The sequence below is a fragment of the Cupressus sempervirens genome, chromosome 3 (assembly GCF_028749045.1).
Source record: "Cupressus sempervirens isolate cs-2001-9-10 chromosome 3, ASM2874904v1, whole genome shotgun sequence".
In the NCBI taxonomy this organism is placed as follows: Eukaryota; Viridiplantae; Streptophyta; class Pinopsida; order Cupressales; family Cupressaceae; genus Cupressus; species Cupressus sempervirens.
In genome coordinates, this window is record NC_143120.1 from 374,849,996 (window position 1) to 374,871,072 (window position 21,077).

General features: G+C 34.2%; 2 protein-coding genes across 2 annotated transcripts in view; one reads left to right on the forward strand and one right to left on the reverse strand.

Moving 5' to 3' along the window:
• The window catches only part of LOC149566553 (poly(ADP-ribose) glycohydrolase 1-like), a 211,669-nt gene that overhangs the window by 75,405 nt on the left and 115,187 nt on the right, over window positions 1-21,077 (reverse strand). The window contains exon 7 of the mRNA XM_089819861.1: window positions 13,735-13,878. Coding sequence (XP_089675987.1) covers window positions 13,735-13,878 — 144 coding nt within the window. The remainder of the gene's footprint in view (window positions 1-13,734; window positions 13,879-21,077) is intronic.
• Window positions 8,430-9,508, forward strand: LOC149566554 (uncharacterized). Its single transcript, XM_089819863.1, has 2 exons — window positions 8,430-8,609; window positions 8,745-9,508. The coding sequence occupies exons 1-2, from the start codon at window positions 8,576-8,578 to the stop codon at window positions 9,323-9,325; spliced, it is 615 nt and encodes a 204-aa protein (XP_089675989.1). The 5' UTR covers window positions 8,430-8,575; the 3' UTR covers window positions 9,326-9,508.

Here is a 21,077-nt window from a genome sequence, read left to right on the forward strand (position 1 = left end):
GTGGGTGATGAATATGCTTTGGGACATGAAAGCGAAACGCATGGGAATGTGTGTAAATGAAAACTCTTGATTTTTAAAACGTGACTTGGGCTTTCAAGATGTAATTGCACGGAAAGTCGATTGCATGTATATGCAACATGTAATGAGAAACATAAAGTGAGATGACATGCAAATGCAGATGAAGGATGAGCTTACACGTAAGTGCGTGTGAAAGATGAGATGAAATGCTTTATGACATGGAATGATAGAATTACACATATTTTTCTCATGAAGTGTAATTGCATATGAAAGGAATGGATGCAATGTGCCTTGGCATGTAATGGCGAATATGGAATGAAACAATGCACTTGCATGAAGAGGTGAATGGTGGAGTGAAGTGAAATGTGCTCAAGTTCTTGGGAAAGAACTTGCAATTTATTCCAAAAGAAGAAAACCATGAAAGCAAGCAAACAAACAACGAAAAAAGCACAAAACAAACACATACCTTTGGTTTCAAGCTCAAACACGCCAAGAGGCAAGTTACTTTCATGTGCAAATTCGAATTTGGAGTTTGGGAAAAATCCAAAGGTATAAAAATGAGAATCTTTATCATTTTTAAAGGAAAAATGCACTATTCATTGCATATATATGGACAAATGTGCAATAACAAGCCATAATATACATGGAAATAGCAAGATAAGCATGAACTGATGAGAAAGTTTGAAAATGTCCACTTACTTGGAGGTTATGAGCCAAAATAGCAAGATTTATAGATTTTGAAGACCAATTCTCCCTCAAATCTGGATTTTCAAACAACTTTTTGACTTCTTCCGTACTTGCATTCAACAAATGTTAATGAGCAATGAAAGTTCAAATTTGACATAAGAATTCCAAAAGCATAGTCGCTAAAGGCAATAGCATGCATTAAAACTCAAAAACAAACCCTCTTGATCCAAATGTATGGGCAGAAATATCATTTTTTGAGGTTTTTTAAACAAAAATGTGGCCTTCTTATACAAAAATCTGGGCCCTTTTTTAAAAAAAAGTGGCCAAAAAATGCATGATTTATTGATCATTTTTTATTTGTGAATGCAAAAACAACTTTCCCAAATGCATATACGTAGACCCAAATGCAAAAATGTGGCTTCAAAATGCAAAAATTGGATAAAACCCCAATTTTCTAGGCGTTTTTAGCAAAAACATGATTCATGTAAGGCATGAAATGAAGCATTTTTGACATATAAAGGCAAAAACATGTTCTTCAATAGCATATCTATGGATTAAAATGCCAAAACAACTTCTATTTGAGCCAAAAAGTGATCAAAACTGCCCCAAATCTGGGTGTTTTTAGCAAAAACGTGGCTCAAAAATGCAAAATCATGATCCCCAAATGCATATATATGCATTAAAACTCAAAAAAGTCACTCTTGTGATGGATTTCAAGCCATTATATGGGCAGATCTAAGCATTTTTGAGGAAAACGAGTTCTTGGAGGAAGAAAACATCAAGTTTTTTGCCCTTTGATCTTCATAAATAAGTTTTTGGGATGCAAATGCATATGTTATAAGCAAAACTCACCTTTTTGGTGTCATTACACATTTTAAAACTTCCAAAAATAACCTCCATAAGGCAAAACACACCTTTTGAGTGTCATTACATGTTTTAAAAATGTGCATGCAAGGTAAAACTCACCGTTTTGGTGCAATGACATGTTTTAAGATTGACCTCCAAGGCAAAACTCACCTTTCTGGTATCATTGCATATTTTTGCAATATGCATGTCTCACCTTTTTGGTGTGATTACATGTTTTTGCAATATGCATTTGCATGTTTTTTATGCACTTACATGCATTTCCATTCAAAATCGCACATTTTGGATGCAACGACATGTTGCACACAACTTAAGTGGTAAATTAAGCACATGTCAATTTAATTTTTGATGAAATATCACTTAAATGGGACATAAATAATACTTTCACTATCATATTAAAAAAATAATGTGCAAATATCATTTTAAAAGTACTATTTGCTAAAGCATTTGATTTAAAAATCAAAAAGTAAATTGAACTATATAGTTAATATAGTCACTTAAGTGAAAAATCAAAAAGCAAACTCAAATTAAAAATATAACAAAAAGTGCGTTATAGATACTTTAAGTGAAAAATTAAAAGATAAAGTAACTTAAAAACATAACATAAAGTGAATTTAAGTTATATTTTTCAAAAAGTGAATGTCAAATTAAAATATAACATGATATTTTTTAATTCGTGCAGTTGCATCAAAAAGGTCCATTTTTGGGGCACTAAATTGGTCATATCTTTTGATTGCCAACTCCAAGTAAGCCCTACGATGGATCAAATCAAAGGGAAAACCAAAAGCAATGACTTGAGCAAAACCAAAAGACTAAAAACCAAAAAAAACACTAAAAAATGAGAAAGAGGACTTTGAAGGCCTAAAAAATCAAGCATAGGCTTGACAAACATAAAACCAAAAAAGAATTGATGAAAGTCTTCAGTAAAAGGATTCATTATATTTAATTGGAGTTGATTGGATGATCAATACTAACCAATTAAATAACGAACTAAACTCAGAGAAATGTGAAACTAAGTTGAAAAAGTTTTGCACTATTACCCGCATTTTGTGGTGACAAAATACAAAACAACAAGAGTGATGCAAAATACATTGTCTTCATCATTACTCCAGTGTTTCAGGTGATTAGATACGGAGATGTAGATTCACCTAGCCTTGGAGAAGTTTATGAGTGCATTGATTTCATATTTGGGCTGATGAGGGTTGTTGTGTGTGAGAGAGACCTACTCTAGCAATCTATACGAAACACATTGAGCCTATCATATACCGCAAGTGGGAGAAGTTGAACACTCCTTTGCACATGGCTCCCTATGCATTGAACCCGAAGTGGTACATGCCTAGGCCTGGTAGAGTCACACCACTCCAAGATGATGTGGTCAAGAATGGGTTCTTTCAGTGCATTGTCAGGATGTATGATACTAAGACTGCTAGTGAGATTCGCACTGAGTGGTATAAATTTGTTAGTCTTTCAAGTAATCCTTAAGTCTCAATTCAGTATTCTAAACTCTTAATAATTATATGTTATTTTAATTGTTACTAATAAGTTATTTTAATATTATGTTGTAAACTTGTAACTTGTAGGATACTCAGTTATTGCAAAGGTAGATCTCAAAAGTATGACACAAAAGAATCTCATTATGTGATGGAAATGTCATGGATCACAAAAGTCAAACATCACCTCACTAGCCATCCGATTGCTTTCTCAGGTTTGTAGTTCTACCCCTTCATAATCTTAACTTTAAGAGTTTTACTTTATTGATTTATGATTCATCGATTCAATGATTGATCATTTATCATTTGTCACAAATTGTATGAGCATTTGTTTGTAAGTTGTAACTTTGAACTTTGTTATCTCAAGTTTCTAGCTCCTCAATTGTAGAGAGGAACTAGTCCACCTATAGCTTCATCCACTATGTTAAGAGGAACAAACTTACCTCTAAGAGAGCGAAGAAGCTTGTTGTTGTACATGGTTTCTTGCGGCTCAAAGATCGCAAGACACATGAGTACATGGAGAGCCCAGCAGCACGATGAGATGTGGAGCCAAAAGATTCATCTCAAATTGATAAGGATGACGATGTAGCAGAAGCCAATGTAGGGCTAGTTAGTGTTCCTTTGGAGGATCAAGATTTTACCCACGAGACGTTTAGTAGTTCTAGTGATGAGGACTTCAGTGTAAGGGATGATTGGACAACACTTGTCATGATTACATTCTCATTAACATTTTGTCATTTTGTTGATTGTACTCACTTTGATATGGCTATAATACATTATTTCATTTCATTTTTTCATGCCACTCGGCTCATTGTCATCATGAACATCTTTATGCTATATGATATTCATATTTAAATAATGAATTTTGAATCTTTCGTCTTTGTTATTTGATAAATTGATAGTCAATGGTTGACTTACATGGTACTATGTGTGGTTTATATTTTTCATTTATCATTATCATTATTATGTTTAAAAGTCTTAGTATTTTACTAAGTTCAATGGTCATTGGTAATGGTTATGAAGTTTCAAGTTTCAAGTTTTAACTTATGGTTTGTGAACTACATTTCAATTTTCTATATTTGATATGTTGTATTAAAGTATCATTTCATAATTAGCATTTTCAATCATATATATATATATATATATATATATATATATATATATATATATATATATATATATATATATATATATATATATATATATATTAATATATACTATGCAACCTCCTCCCCTCCCCCTCCTCCCTCAATGCTCACTGGTAATGGTTATGAAGTTTCAAGTTTGAACTTATGGTTTGTGAACTGCATTTCAATTTTCTATATTTGGTATGTTATATTAAAGTATCACTTCATAATTAGCATTTTCAATCATATATATACACTATGCAACCTCGCGCCCCACCCCCCCTTGCATATCCACCGTCCACCCATCGTCTTCAAATTGAGGCCTCTATAGTTGCCTCTTGTATGTCATTTTGGTCTCGGAACAATCTTGACTCAAGGGCTTAGTTATAATCACTATTCATTATTAAGAATGGATTCTTATAGAGTACACATTAATATATCCAAAATAAATATATCAATCAAAGTAAAAGTATACATGTGTGTGTGCATATATATACGCAATACTTCATTTCCTATCTATCTATCTATTTATATATACTAAAATGCCAATTCGGATTCTAGTTCGTATGCGGGTTTGACATTCACTCGAAATGTTTTTGGTCTTGGTTCGGGTTCATTTTGGGTTTGTTCGTACAATTATTTTTTTTTCAATTCTATTATATATATGTTAACATATACTGTAGCAAATAAGTTTATACACCACTATACAAATATTAAAGCAATTTAGCAACATACCACCATATATATTCAATATTTAGTTCGAATAGCATGACAAAATGTCAAAATACATCACTATATCAATGACTCAGTTCAAAAACAATAATGTCAACAATAACTAATCAGTAATCACTAGTAGTCATGTGATAAAAATCGTCAAAGAATTCATCATCACTAGGAAGTTGCAAATTAGAAGCACAATTAGTGCCCCTAGCATCAATAGTCTCAGTTGTAGTCTTAGGATCAGCTTCAACATTACTATGAATCTCATCATCATGTTCGCCATCATCAATTGCAAGTGCATCAAAGTGGTCTTCCACCTCTATAGACTCAGGTTTAACATTTCATTTTTTTGCCTCCCCTTTTTTGTAGGTATTCTCTTTATGAGTTGTGAACCTCAAGTTTGAATGCACAAAGACCAAGTTATCTACCTTCTTGGAGTTTAGTCGGTTGCGTTTTATTGAGTGGATGAAGGAGTTTGTGCTCTAATTCCTCTCAGATGATGATGAACTAGCAAAATTTGAAATTATAAAGTGAAGAGTTTTGAATATTTATTAACAAGAAATTACAGATTAGGTGCTTAAGTTTAAAGAACTTACCTGTGATAAAATTTTCGTGGCAATGGGCTGCAAGAGTTGGTACATTTGTAGATGGAAGTACCACCATTTATGAGCATTAGCATTGCTCTTTTCTTCAAGAGCATCAAGACCATAGTTCCAAAAATCGCCAAAATCGCCAATTTGGCGATAAGATTCATGACCCGATTTTTTTGGGATCGGAAATTGCTGGTGGCGATTTTTTCTTGTGAATCGCCCAAATCGGCGATTCATGGAAAAAATCACCAGAATCACCATCGGGTATCTCCAAAAATCGGCCGTGCCAACAAGCATAAAAAGTTGGACTTTAAAAAAAAAAACACATGTTTTAGTTGCTTTCTAATTTGTCTTTCCTCTTTGTTATAACCGTAAAGAGCCTTCTATTTTGCTTAGCATGAGTAGAAGAGAGGAAGACTGAGAGAGAAGAAGATAAAAGAAAATCCATAGGTTTCCAACCGGCAAAAAGGAAGAGCACCAAAGAGATCAAAAGCCCATCTGGGAAGGCCATAAATTGCATTGGGAGCATTAAGGAGTCAATATCAACACTCCTCAACTCATTTGCAAGAGGTAAGTGCTGGTTTTTTTTTTGCATGTTAGTGTATTATGCATTTTTTGTTAAATTTTTTTAGTGTTCATTTGCAAATCTTTAATATTTTTTAGTTCTGCTAAATTGCAAACTAGGATTTGTTGTTTTGTAGTTTTTGTTTATTAGTTGCAAACTTTGATATTTTACATGAAATTTTTTATTGCAGCAGCCCTTTGCTTTCATTTTCCAATTTCCACAATGGGTAAAAAAGATGAATGCTGGAAATATAATGAAGAGTTTCCTGGGAGAACCAAATATCAAAGAAAATGTATATTTTGCAAAGAAAAAATAAATTCGGGAGGTATCTATAGATTGAAATACCACATTGCTGGCATACCTGGCCATGATGTCACAATTTGCACTCATCAAACTACTGAGGCAAAACGCACTTGTTTGGTGGCATTAGAAAAAATTGAATAAGACAAGTTGAATAGGAAAATGCAACTTGAAGGGTTAAGAGGTATTGGCTCCCATGCTCCCACATCCGCAACCGCATCTAAATCTGCATCTGCATTAGCTTCCGCATCCGTAGGTTGTGTTGGAGAGAGTTCTTCCAGGCCTCCTTTTCATCCTAGTGCTAGTGCTCATGCAAGTGTTAGTGCCAGTGGTAGTCAGTCTTATACTGAGACAGAGTCCAACACCAACTTTTTGCGGCCTAGAGTGCGAAAAAACAGAATGGATAGTTACTTTGTGCCCTGCACTACTGTTGGCTCCCAAACCACGCTTGAGCGAATGGGTTTGAACAAGGAGATTCATGATGCTGCCAGAAAAGAGATTTGCAAATTCTGGTACTTTTGCAACATTCCATTTATTGCAGCCAGGTAATTGATTCTTTTTTCTTTGTTATCTTTAAAGTTAAAGTTAAAAGTAAAAGTAAAACTTTAATTATATCTACTTGTTTTATGATTTGAGTTTTTGATATCTAAATTTCTAATCAATATTATTATCTATTTGTGACAGGGCTCCTTATTGGCAGAACATGATAGATGCAGTTGTCATTTGTGGTTCGCGGTTTAAAGCCCCAACTGAGGCTGAGTTGAGTGGATACCTCCTGGATGAAATGGTTGAGGATATGAGGCATGAGCTTGAGGACAACTGAAAGGAGTGGATAGAAAAGGGTTGCACCATCATGACTGATGGTTGGACAGATAGGAGGGGAAGAACACTCCTCAATTTTCTTGTATCATGTGGAGGTGATTGATCATTCTATTGTCCTACATACATAATTTTGAATCGTGATTGACTATTTAAAATTTTGATTTGTTGATTGCTAATAGTAATTATAATTCGTTGTTTTGTTACTTGTAGGATATACCATGTTCTTCAAATCCATTGATGCTTCTACTCATGTAAAAAATGCCACATACTTATGTGAGGTTATTGAGGAAGTTATAGCAAAGGTGGAGGAACAACATGTGGTTCAAGTGGTGACAGGTAAACTTTTAACTCTTGAAATTTTGAAAATAAATTTATTTGAATTTTGAACTTTTTCTAATTCTAACTTAGAATTTCTAAGTTTCCTAAGTTCTAACATGTTTGAAATTTGAATTTCTAATTAACTTAAAATTGTTGTAGGTAAACTTTTGATGGAGAGGCACCCCACCATATTTTGGTCCCCTTGTGTGGCACACTGCATTGACCTCATGTTGGAGGAAATTGGCAAACTTGAGTGGGTCAAGTCATGTGTGGAAAGGGCAAAAAACATATGCAAGTTTATTTATAATCATTCATTTGTCCTTAGCACAATGAGAAAGTACACAAGAGACAAAGAGTTAGCTCATCCAGGGATCACGAGGTTTGCCTCGAATTTCATCACCTTGCAGTCCTTGTTGACATCAAGGGATGATTTGAGGAGCATGTTTGTTCGGCGGGAGTGGATTTCATCTTCCTATGCTACGACCGCTACAGGGATAGATGTGGTGGATTGCATATTTGATGATGATGGTTTTTGGAAACCTGCTAGAGAAATCCTTAAGGTAAATTTATTGCAATTTAACATTTAATATTTTACAGTTTACTATGCCAATTTTTTAATGATTTAGTTTTACCTTAAGTTATATTATTGAATTATTCTATATTTAAGTTTTGACTCAAATTTTTGTTTTACTTTATATGTAGGCCACTAAGCCACTTGTATCTCTCCTATGAACTGTTGATGGGGAGAAGCCCTCTATGGGCTACATATATGAGGGCATGGATAGGGCCAAGGAGGCCATTAGAGCCCAGTATGGAGGAGTGCAAGAGAAGTATGCCCCTATTTGGGACATCATTGATAGGAGATGGCAGAATCAGCTCCATAGACCCATCCATGCAGCAGCTTACTTTTTGAATCCAGCATTTCGTTTCCATCCTGACTTCAAGGCGGATTAGGAGGTTCTCACCGGATTATATACAGTGGTCTAGAGGTTGAGTACTGATGAGGATAGCAATGCTGCAATTATTGAGCTTGATAAGTTCAATAATAAAGAAGGGCCACTTTTCTCTAGCAGGATGGCCATAGATGCTCGGGAAACAATACAGCCAGGTAAAAATTAAACAATATATTCAATATTAATGAATCTAGATTCTAAACTTAAAGTTGATTATGTAATTTTAGAATTAACTTGTAATTTGTAATTTATTAAATGAGACTAATTGTTTTTATTTTCCCTTATTTCAGATAGATGGTGGCAAATGTTTGGGGCCACAACCCCAAAACTTCAAAAAATTGACATCCGTATTCTGAGTCAGCCAAGCAGCGCTTCTGGATGTGAGCGCAGTTGGTCCATGTTCGAGCACATCCACTCGAAGAGGAGAAACAGGTTGATAGTGCAGAGGTTGAATGATCTTGTCTTTGTTCATTACAACCTCTGTCTTAGGATCAGACAGATTTTGGGCACTGACTCCTCTCCGATCATTCTGGAGGAGATTGATCCAGAATCAGAGTGGCTCACAGAGGTTGTGGATCCAGTCTTCACTGAGGAAGACCATGCGTGGATTGACCAGGTGGATATAGAGGCTGAGGCATCTAGAGCACGTTCTTCAGGCATTGGTAGACGCAAACGTGCACGTACAAACACAGGCCCTAGCAACGTTTGTGAGCCCATCTTACATGCGGGAGATATGGCTAGGCAGTCCTCTAGGACCTACATTAGATGCCTTGCTACTAGACAGATTGGATACTCAAAGGTTGAGGCTAAGGCTGCAGCCGAGCTTGAGGATGGTGTTGAGGATGATGATGACTATGAGCCTGAGGCTTGAGCTAGAGCCTTGCTTTTATATTTTGTTTACAGATATTGCTACTGAATCATTGATAGACATATGTTTCAAACTTTCATGGATCTTCATCTTAGATTCTTACACACATTTATGATTTGATGTCTTATGGATCATCTTACATACATTCTATGATTTAAATCATTATGATCATTTGATTTCTATTTACTCCAGCTAGCCTACAATTTACATTTTAGATAACATAGTTACGTATATGATGGATTTTATGTTCCATGTTTATGTAAAGTTTTAACTTCTATTTGATGATGTTATAGTGTGTTTATGTTATATTCAATAAAAGGTGCATGAAATAAGTTTTAAATTGTTAAAATCTTTAAATTTAAAGGGTTTTTTCAAATTTTCCGATTCATCGCCGATTCATTGCTGATTCACGATTCGATTCGGCCTTGCCGATTCCGATTCACATTACTTTGATCAAGACCACAATCATTCGTGCTCGCGAAACTCATAAATTCAAACCTCACTGCAAGTCATAGGTGCTCAAGAAAGAGTATTTGGAGGCCTACCTTGTACCCTTGAGCTACTTCAGGATCTATGTTTGGGGCAACTCTAGTGGTACTCTCCTTGAGGACAGCTTGGCCATAGAACCTGGAGCTCAACGCAAAGGCAAGTAGATGCAAAGGGGTAGTCATTTTGTTCCATATCTCTACCATGATTACTTGTAGCTCCTTAAAGGATTTTTCATCGAGATCATGCTCTTTCTCATTTATGATGGTTCTAATATCCCCAATCATGGATTCAATGCCATCATATACCTCACCTAAGAAGGGCCTATCCATGTCAATGTATTGAATCATGCTTGATATAGGCTCAACGAACTTGAGAAGGTACTCAACACGATCCCATCAAGAGTCTTATAGTATCCTTGCCTTAATGACAGCTTCCCTTTCACTATTAGATTGCCTCTATACGCTCTAATTAGCACTGGCTACCATTCTAGACAATGTCTCTTTACCTTTGACAAGGCATCTCAAAACAATAGTGTTGGAGGCAACGCGACTCTCAGCAACCTTTTTTAAGATCAAAACAACAGTAGATTAAAACTATAAAATCAAGTAATTTATTTACATTTCAAAACATACAAAGTTGACTAAACTAATGTGACTAGATTTCTAAGCATGTTTAAATTTAAAAAATTGAACTTACCTTCAAGAGCTCCAGTTTCAAAAATTGTTTAAATATGGCTTGCGTCATATGGTAGTTTGTGAAAAACATTTGGATAACTTGTGCCTCTTCATACAATTTTTTTTATCCACTCAACCTTCATGCTAATTTTTCGCAGCATTAGGTTGAGTCAGTGCACTACACAAGGTGTCCAAAAAATGTGTTCATAATGCGCCTCAACCAATAAACCAGCAGCCCTACAATTCTTGGCATTGTCAATTACTACTTGAACAACATTTTGAGAGCCAACTTGCTCCATGGCTTGGATGAGAATATTTGCAATGAAAGGACCATCCTTTACCTGTCCTTCAAAATCCACAGCTCTCAAGAACATTGCACCTCTGGTAGACACTGCAATAACATTCCTAAAGGGATGGTTCCTCTTTCTATCCAACCAATACTATTGCGACTCCAGTTTCAGTCCATGAATCCTTGATGAGCAGCATGGCAACCTTGGTGCAGGGGCACCTATTCATTGGATGTCTCATGGATAAATTAATATTTTACATTATCTTTAATATGGTTTCAATATTATGTAAGGACCTAAATACCATTTGGAGTTCATTCAAATTATTTTGTAAGGCTATAAAAGTCGTCAAAATAATAGTGACCTATAAGGTCCTAAAAAAGTCAAGTATGGTAAAACCACTCAAATATATAAAAATAGAGTGGAACTGATATAAGTTCAGTCTTAAAATCATTTTAATCATATTTCAAGAGTTTATGGAAAGTTTGAAGTCATTTGGGTAATAATTGTAAACGTTGTTCAAAAGTTACCAAAATTGTAATGACAACTTTAACAACTTGGTGACAACTTTTTTAAAATTGGTTTAAAGATGTTAATGGATAGTTGTAGATTGGTTGGAGAGTTTAATGTGATTCTAAATTATATATATTTGGTCCCCAAAATACGAAATTGTAAGTTAGAGAAGTTGGAGGAAGGATCTGGAATGGAAGAAAACTTATTTTGATGTATATTTTACTTTTCTGGTTAGTTTTTCCTGCAATTTCTCTGATGTTTTGGTTGATGCGAACTCATTTTGAATGATGCAGACCGGAGACTTATATTTTCAGAAAGGTATATGCGTTGTCTTTAATTTGGTTTTGGTTTGGATGATTTTCATTACGTTTAGAAGAAGTTATGACTATTTTGGTGAAGATTGGTCAGATTCTGTCATAATATGAACAGTTTTGAGGGAACTGCCCGCGAGAGTAGAAGAAAAGACTGCTTTTAGGTTATATATATTAAAATAAAAGTTATAAGGTTATAAACGACAAATCTCTCTTGACATGCATTTCAAATTTGTCAAAATTGATGAAAATTCGTTTTGGGCGTGCGTTGACTATTCCAAGTTTGTTGCAAAAGATGACAAATTTAATCAGCGTCCCTTTCATCAAATGTACACCGAATTCCTCAATAAAATATTGATTTGCAGCTGACTTCGAACCGAATACGCATATGTAGCACATCCACTTGCATTTTATGTGCTAGGTGATTGAATATGGTAACTTGGTATCTATATATCTATATATTTATATATATACATATTTCTATTACATGTAAATTCTATAAACACACACACACTAATACATAGGTAAAAGACAACAAAGGTACAAAATACTCTACCAAAATACTTGTCAAATTTTGTGAAATTGTTTCCAAGCTAACAAAACAAACTCACAAACACCCACTAGATCAAACTACGTCTTTCCACACAATATACTTTCTTTAGCTTCAACATCTACTCTCACAGAAACGGATGAGAAAGAAAGTCATGAGTGCTAGTCACCACAACTAATCAATCAACATTACATCTACGTGCTAAGCTCTCAAAATTTAACAACCCATCAATCAAAATAAGTCTAAGTGATCCTTAGTTCAGAATAATTGTATAGAAATATCAAATCTATTGGCATTCTAAGCAACCAATTTGTGGAGATGAAAATAGAACAGTAAAATCAATTCCCCTCTAAACAAAAACATCATCATCCAAGGAAACTAATAAAATATGAAGACATGGAAATTTGTTTTGCCATACATATATATCTCATCCAATCTTATGTTTGATAGAAATTTTCAAAACTCACCGGGTACTCATTTCACTTGCGCATAGTTTCAATGGAAAACAATATGCCAATGGACTCGCCAAAACCCAAAACACTAAAACAAAGCATAAAAAACAGAGAAAATACATTGAAAACTTTCAACATGCATCTGAACCACACATAAAACCACCTCTAGATTATGCATGGATTACACTCAATTGTATCTAAAACACTGTTGTATCACACTTAAATTTTGTTTAAATTGTGCTCAAACTCAAAGCCTTTTGTCAACAACTTTCCCCTGTACTAAGTTTCAATTCTCCAACTTTCATTGAAGCTTATTACTTGAATTGCGTTTGAATCCTGTGATAATTTCTATTGCAAGGTTTCCAGAAAAAGGTATTATTAAGATTGCATTGAAGTAACTACCTACCTGTCCCTGAAAACCCGTAACACTTACTAACTGTAATCATCATTGATAACCTGCAATCATTGCATTAGACACACTTGTATGAAAATAAGTATTTTTTAATTTGCTGAAATTTTTAGAATTTGTGCTGAGTCACCAAATCCAAATCAAAACTTATCTGTCAAGTTTTGCCAAGTTGTGAGACCTAAAAGTATGGTTTGATTCACAAATAGACACAAATATACAAGTTATAAGATAATCCAGCATTCTCAAGATGAAGAGACTACGCAGCAAACCCTCAGGGCTTCAGGGAGGGTTAAAGTCCTCTTGTTCCTCAATATAGATTGTGACTGTAGTGTTGTTATGGCCAACCACTACCTTGAACTGACTGGGAAATGATCAAATGCATGCACTATTACAATTTCATAAGAAAATAAAGACAAAAGACCATGTCATCAGCAAAAATCTGTTCAACAAACATCACCTATCTAAATAATCTCTCAACTTCATGCAGATGGATCCCACAGAAAGATAATGACGACACTCTTGTTTGATTCTGCGCTGTTGCTTAGTCAAAGAATCCACTGGATAAACATAATGGTCACAGTTAAGTATTGATAATAATCATTCAACCTAGAAGCTTCTTTAGCATAACTGTTGTAATTAATTGATTTGTAATGTACATTAAAAACATCATTGTTTGCCTTTCTACTATCTCCCTAAAATGCATAACACAGCAAAATCTAGATCATACCGTTTTATGTTTTCAAGTTTGAATTGACCTTGCCCAGGGTGACATAGTGCATCAATAGCAACAATCCTTGTTTCTCGCCTACCATAAAAATCTCGATGACTTTTATCGATGTAATCACCAGCAAAGCGAAATGTAGAAGCATACCTATCCATTTAAAAACAATAGATATTTATTACTTGAATCAGAATTATAAACTTGAATCACACACAATAATGTAGATACTAATTAGTAATTGACCAACTGAGCGCACTGCTATAAATATGTTTGATTTGTAAAATTTCATCACAGACTGATTAGATGCCACGACTGATGGCATCCACACATGAGTTAAAATTTGTGTGATGTTCCCTTCTATGATACTTTGCTTTAGGACTGCTTTGTTTAAATATCGACTGCAAGAGACTTCTTTCTATTAAACTTATTCTCAAAACAAATTGGGAGAGAAGCAAATGTGATGTCAATTACGCAACGATTAGATTGTCGAACAATACTTCTTTAAAGATGGCAATTTCCATGATCAGCCAATGTCAATTGTATAATCCTTAATTATTCAAAGTACTGGATCTTATACATATATGTGGAATGTAATTGCAATATATACTGATATATAAGAGATATCCGAATATGCTGATAAGTATTGAATGAAATCTAATAGCAATGGGATGTTGATGTACAAGATAGATATGAAAAGGATAGTATGGCATATCATTGTATTTGCAATATCAATAATTATATTGATCGAGTTGTTGTCTCTGGTATCTTCTGGAAATATATGCAAACGATTTCCTGCCGAACTGCCTGATCACTTATCAGATATATTTCTTGAGAAATGGCAATGTCTTAATGACTATTATGCCTGATATTACTTTAGAAATATGCAAGGATGCTTCTGTTCAATCTGATAAGATGACCTGATTTATTATGATCACTTGTCTTATGTCTTTTTTTGTCTTAGTGATTTCTTTTGGCTTCTGATCTAGATTGCTGAATGTATGCATCCAAGGCTAATATGGCTGTTGTGTAATTGTCATGAGCCATGCTCAACATATATATAATACAAACTATAACACATGAATTGTTCCAACTTATACATTCCTCTGAATAGATAACTAAATTCTTGATATGAATTTATATATTAACAAATAGTGTTTGTTATTAAATGAATTATACAAATAAATAATATTAATTATAATCATATGTTATGTAATTAAATATCAAAAAAATAAAGAACAATTCTAAAATGTAAATATATAAATAACAAATACAATAAAATATTAAAGTCTCTACAGAAATTAAGTTATGATTATTCATTTCTAATATTAAATAAATCTATATATAATTTCAAAAAATAACAACTTAGATAATCTGATATTTAATCAATATAAATTATTTATTTACTTATGTAAAAACCTTTATTCCAACACAAAGTTAATGGAATTTTAAACTTGAAATTTCATTGTAAAACTAAATACATTATTTTTAAGAGAATAACAATTACATGTAAAACAACTACAAATTACCATACTATATCAAGATTATTGCCATAATATAAACACCGTCAAATTAAATGAAAATATATTCGTGGAGATACATCTCTTCATTAAGAGACACCATCTTAACAGATATAAATATTGTAAGGAATAATAAGAGAAAAAAAATTATTCAACTAGAAATAAAAAAGAGAAATACAAGAGAAACTAAAGCAGAAAATGGAGGAGGAAATATAGGAGGAAATCAAGGAGAAAAGAATAGAGGAAACAAAATACAAATTGCATTCTCCTTAAAAATATGGAAAAAGGATTTACAAAGAAAGAGGAATTTTGAAATATCCCAAATGGATATTTGCTCTACTGCCGCTATAATATTTAATTATATAAATTATGTTTTCCTATAGATTTTTCTTTGGTCTTATAGAGTTAGACAGAAGTTGCAGAAGAATGTTGTTTCTTTTTGTATTTTTCAGAATATAGGTATTACAATGAATAAATAACAAGAACTAATAAATAGAAGTGATAGAAATAATATGCAGTAATACATACTAATCCGGAAATGATTCTAAAGCCATACCAGCAAAGTCTGATTTATTCTAGAATAGTACCAATACAAATGTGCTTCAAACAAGATGGATGCTAGCTGAAAATGGGATCCAGGTGAGCTGCTGTAAGAAATACCAGGCTGAACCAGAGTGGCCGCCTTCCCTAAAAATCCACTGCCTGCAAAGTGTAATTGTAATACTAGAAACCGATCCACTGCCTTGATCAAACTGTGTGCATAGGAACTTTCGAATCTAATCTTGTTGAGGGCTACATCCCAACAAATCTGCTCTCAACACTAGGGTTTGTGTCCCAGGTGAAGGATGCTCTTCCAGAGCAATGGCATCCAAAATAGGATGATAAAATGATAAAGATATTCATCTTTAGGTTGTCTTCTCCTTATATCCCCTCTCCAAGGCAATTCGAACCCTAAAAAAACCCTAAAGTGGATTTATTTGAACTTTATAATATAACATTATTTTCCCAATAAAGGCATCCATATAGAAGGAAATCATTACTTTATTAATGACAAATAGCTCCAAGCATCAAATAAGTCCCGACAAGTGATAATCAAATACTAGAGATTGAGCTCTTTCCAACGAGCTATCACACATAGGCAAATCGATCCAAATGGAGCTAAAAAACTCCTTATTACTCCAAAATGGCTAAACACTTATCCTTATTTAAATTATTAAAATGCTAACTTAGGAGAAAATTTAAATATATTTAAATATTTCCCAAATAGCCAAGGAACAACCCAAACACCTCTAAAACATGAAACTGAGTTTGTCACCTACCTATGACTGATGTTAGACTACCTAGGCCAACTAGCAGGCACACCCTCAAATCTAGGGATACTCCTAAAAAATAGGGAACACACCTAAATCTCTTGAAATTGAGACCAGGGGGTGATCTCATAAAACCTCAACTTTGGAAATGTCACCACCTCCTAAAACGTAGGAATCTCCTCCTACAATCAAGGAACTGCCTCCTAAAATCAAGGGATTGCTCTCAACTGTTCTACTACTACCTGTACTACCAAATCCAGACACTAAAAACCTTGACTGAGTCCCTGATCACCACTGCCAGCCTAGAAAGACTCCATAATAGGCTAACTCTCATGTCATTGCTAGACAAAGCTAAAGAGGGGACATGACAAACTTAGCATAAAAATTAAAATCATTGGGTAAGAAAAGGCAACATGGAAAATTAGCAAAGGTAAATATATTAAAGAACTTCCCTTCTTAAAAGGTATGTAAAGTTGATTTTTTTTATATTCATGTTTTTAAAAATATAAAACATTTATGAATTTGATTAATAGAAAATAATATAGTTATTTATGAATTAATTTAGTCATATGAGATATTTTAATACGAGTAATCAATAAACTCATTATATATAATATAGAACTATTTGTATAATAGATATATTATAGTAGTAAAATACTTATCTAATTTAATTATTTAATCCCTTACTAATGTGGCTAAGTGGATAGGAAGTTCATGAGAGCAGCAGAGTGATTCGGTCACAGTGAGGTAAAGATTCCCAAAATGGGCTTTGTTCATGAGGTAGCCTCTTGGAGACTGTTTTTGCACCTCAATCATGGTAATTCTACAATTTGTCTTAAGGCTAGGGATTAGGAGAAGAGTAGGGAATTAAGACTTAAGTATGAATTATAAGTTAATTAGTATTTCTTTTATATATGATGATGATAAAGAGTTAAAGTTCTCTTTAAATGAAATAAATGTAATATAAACACTAATTGAGAATCTTGAGAGAAATTAAGGACCTTATTAGGGATCATTACAGTAATGCCCCACCAGGGAAACCCGAAAGGATAAGACAAATTGATATGAAGTTTGGTGGATAAATTTTTTTCAACACTTTTTACTTGCTAAGTTTATTTAATCATAGATGTAACAATCCTAACAGGTTCCCTGACATTGTCCTTCAAAACATTTCTTAGTTTCAACATTAGGAGTTAATGTCTTAAGCTTTATAAATCAAATGCATCTACTAATCATTCAATAAAGATACATGAAATAGATTTAAATCATCAACCATACTTTTAAACCTATGTTCCCCAGGGACGTGTACCTGGCCTAAAAACAAGAGTTTCGGAAACGGGGATAGGGGGATAGGTATGGGGCATCCACTAGCCATCCCCAAAAATGGCAAATTACTAGGGGACGTCCCTGAAACTCAGGGACATTTGGGAAAGAAAGAAGTCGTCCCCGGTACGAAAAGGGGATGCTTAGACATCCCCCAACCGTACCGGGTACGGCCAGCCATTCCCAAATTTTTTTTTCTTTTAAAAAATTTAATTTTTTCCTTTTTTCTTTTTTTTAATGCACAAAAATTAAAAAGTGAATATTAAAAAATAATTTTAAGGCTCCTTACTAGGTCGTTGAGGTGGGCCCCACCCCTCCAAATGCAGTAGAGGCAAAATAGGAGCAGCAGTTTGCTTCATTTTTCTATGTTATGTTTTTTATATTGAACATGAACATGATTATGATACATTGATACTTATTACTTTATGGCAGCCCTCTAGCCTTTGGGCGTATAGCTTTAGGCATATTTAGATTTAGATTTTCAGATTTATCATGTTTATCATTATGATATTGTTCACTGATATTGATATGCATTTTGACAATTGAGTACTGAAATCGGATATTATTTCCTAGATGGCATTCAAATGTTGTATATTATGGTTCTATAATATTTAAATGACATGCTTTGCGCTTAGTTTCATATGAATGATATGTATATTTGCAAATTTCAATGTATATTTTAAAATTTTCCTATATATATAGTCGTCCTCGTTTGTCAACCCCCCCCCAAAAAAAATACCAAAAAAGTTTACCCCTAGAAACCCGTCCCGCCATCCCCGTAGCAGAAACTCGGGGAAACATAGTTTTAAAACCCAGTTTCCTTTTATTCACAACTAACATTATGAAGAGTAAATGGTTCTTTATTTCATCATACATTCCTCTAAATACCAAAATATACAATGTTATGGCATCATCATAACTTCATTCATCTTTTGAAATAATACAATATGTTGACATTTCCCTTTATTTTTGTTGGAGATACCTTCTACTCTTATTACATATCTTTTCCTTTCATAATACATATACATATGACTTGTTCTTTCTTAAAGATTTTACATTACAATATTACATAGGTTTTTCCAAGGGAATGCAACAAATAGACTTCAAGAATCAATCTTCAACAACTTCTCAACAAGGATCCATATAAAACCATCCATGAAAGCTTGGTCAGTACCTCAAAAATATTTGACCACCCAACCACGTGGAGCCATAAATGGTCCACTCCCCCAGGCTAGGAGATAAGACCATGATCCACATAGGTTCTAAGATAATCTAAAGCTTGTACCCCAAAAATCAAAGTACAAAGATATCATAAGTCAACAGAAAGCATAATATCTAGAATGAAATCACAAGGCAAATGGACAACCAGAGGCAAGAGCATGTGTGAAAGGTTTGATCACATCTAGGTGAGAGTCATCATACATTCTTATATGTTCGGACCAACCTTCTAGGATGCTAGACCATTCTATAGCACCATATGTCCCTACCTGAGTATTTCAACGAGGATATGGACAGTGTGCCATAGTACATTTTTGCAATGTTGGGATCAATCGTCAAGAGAGCCAAACCATCCTGCAACACAAAATGTCCCTACCTAAGTACTCCAACATGCATGATATTTAATTATTATAATTAATGTGAATTCCCAAACCTCCATAACCCATTTATTTTATTAAAGTTTCCACTTGATTACAAAAGCTTGCATGTAGTATCAGAATGATCTTTATGTTTCTTTTTAATGCTCGCTATTGTATCTCTATAAATATTCGAATGTTTTATTTGCTTCGAGATTTTTCGAAATTATTTCTGATCTTTCAAAAACAACTCGGCTAGGGTTTTTGATCACGTTTTCAGTGGTATTTGGCGTGGGAAAAATCGTGGTCGTTTTATAAATTAAAAAAAACCAATACTAGTCCGATTTTTCTCTGCAACTCGCATTTTGGATATGTGCCCTAACCGTGACTTCTATTGCACATTTTCTTTATCTCCTAATCACAATTTTCTGCATATCTGATTTGGAGAAAGTTTTGTGGTTTTCTGCATATCTATTAACTGTTCTTTGACATCATTTTTGGGAGATCCACAACGCGCATTTTTGGCTCGCAATTTTTGGGGCTATTTGATGCCTAAACAGCATACGTTTTACCACAAATATCCATTCTCTCCCATCATTGCCAAAACGCCTATGTTCTGAAATAAATCGAGCATTTTCAGACTTGCAAACACCATTTTTTCAATTGTTTTGACCTCCATGTCTGCCGACTAGTTTTTTGCTCGAAAACCCTAGTTTTTGACCTCGGAAAAAAAATTTCATTGCATATTCTTGGTGGGTTTTTTGAGATCTCAAATGGGTCTCCATCATTTTTTTGTGGGTGCTTTGTTTTTTGTGCCTCAATTTTCGAGCCAATGGATCTGAATTCTAGCAACATATTATTTCTAAGTTTTCCAAACTCCTTTTTGGGTACTTCTCTGATTTTTCTGGGTCTTCCATTTTCTCACCTCGAAGTTTGTGCCATTTGAGATATTCACATATTATGAGCATTAGAAGTCAAACTCAATTAAAAAGCAAGCCGATGCTACCCAACACTCGAAGCAAAAAGAATCTATCTACCATGCCTTTATGGCCAGCATACCTACAGATTATGTGAAATCTTCTGCCTAGTACATAGATTCTGGTGCCTCACAACATTTCACTCACAGGCGTGATTGGTTTGTTGAATTTACTCCCTATGCTGACTCAGTAATCTTTGGAGGCGGCGAAGAATACAATATTGTCGACAAGGGCAATGTTCAAATTTAGTCCGAAGGAAGAAGACTCATGTTCCTCAATGTATGTTATGTTCTTGGCATAAAACATAATCTTCTGTCTGTTAGTCAGATTATGAAGCACTCCCCTCAGTTGGATGTCATTTTCAGTGGAAATAAGTGTTCGATTATTGATCGTACTTCTCACACTACACTTGTTGTTGGTCTTGAGGATCATGGTATTTATAGGCTTGTAGATTCAAGTGATTCCCTTGAGCGTGCCTTCATCGCAAAATCATCTTCTCTCAGCAGCCTCTGGCATCAACGTTACGGTCACCTGAACATTGAATATCTAGCACAACTTGCTCGGGATAATTTAGTCCATGGTCTACCTGATATCCAGACCCAGAACAATCACGTTTGTGGAGCTTGCCAAGTAGGGAAGCAACATAGG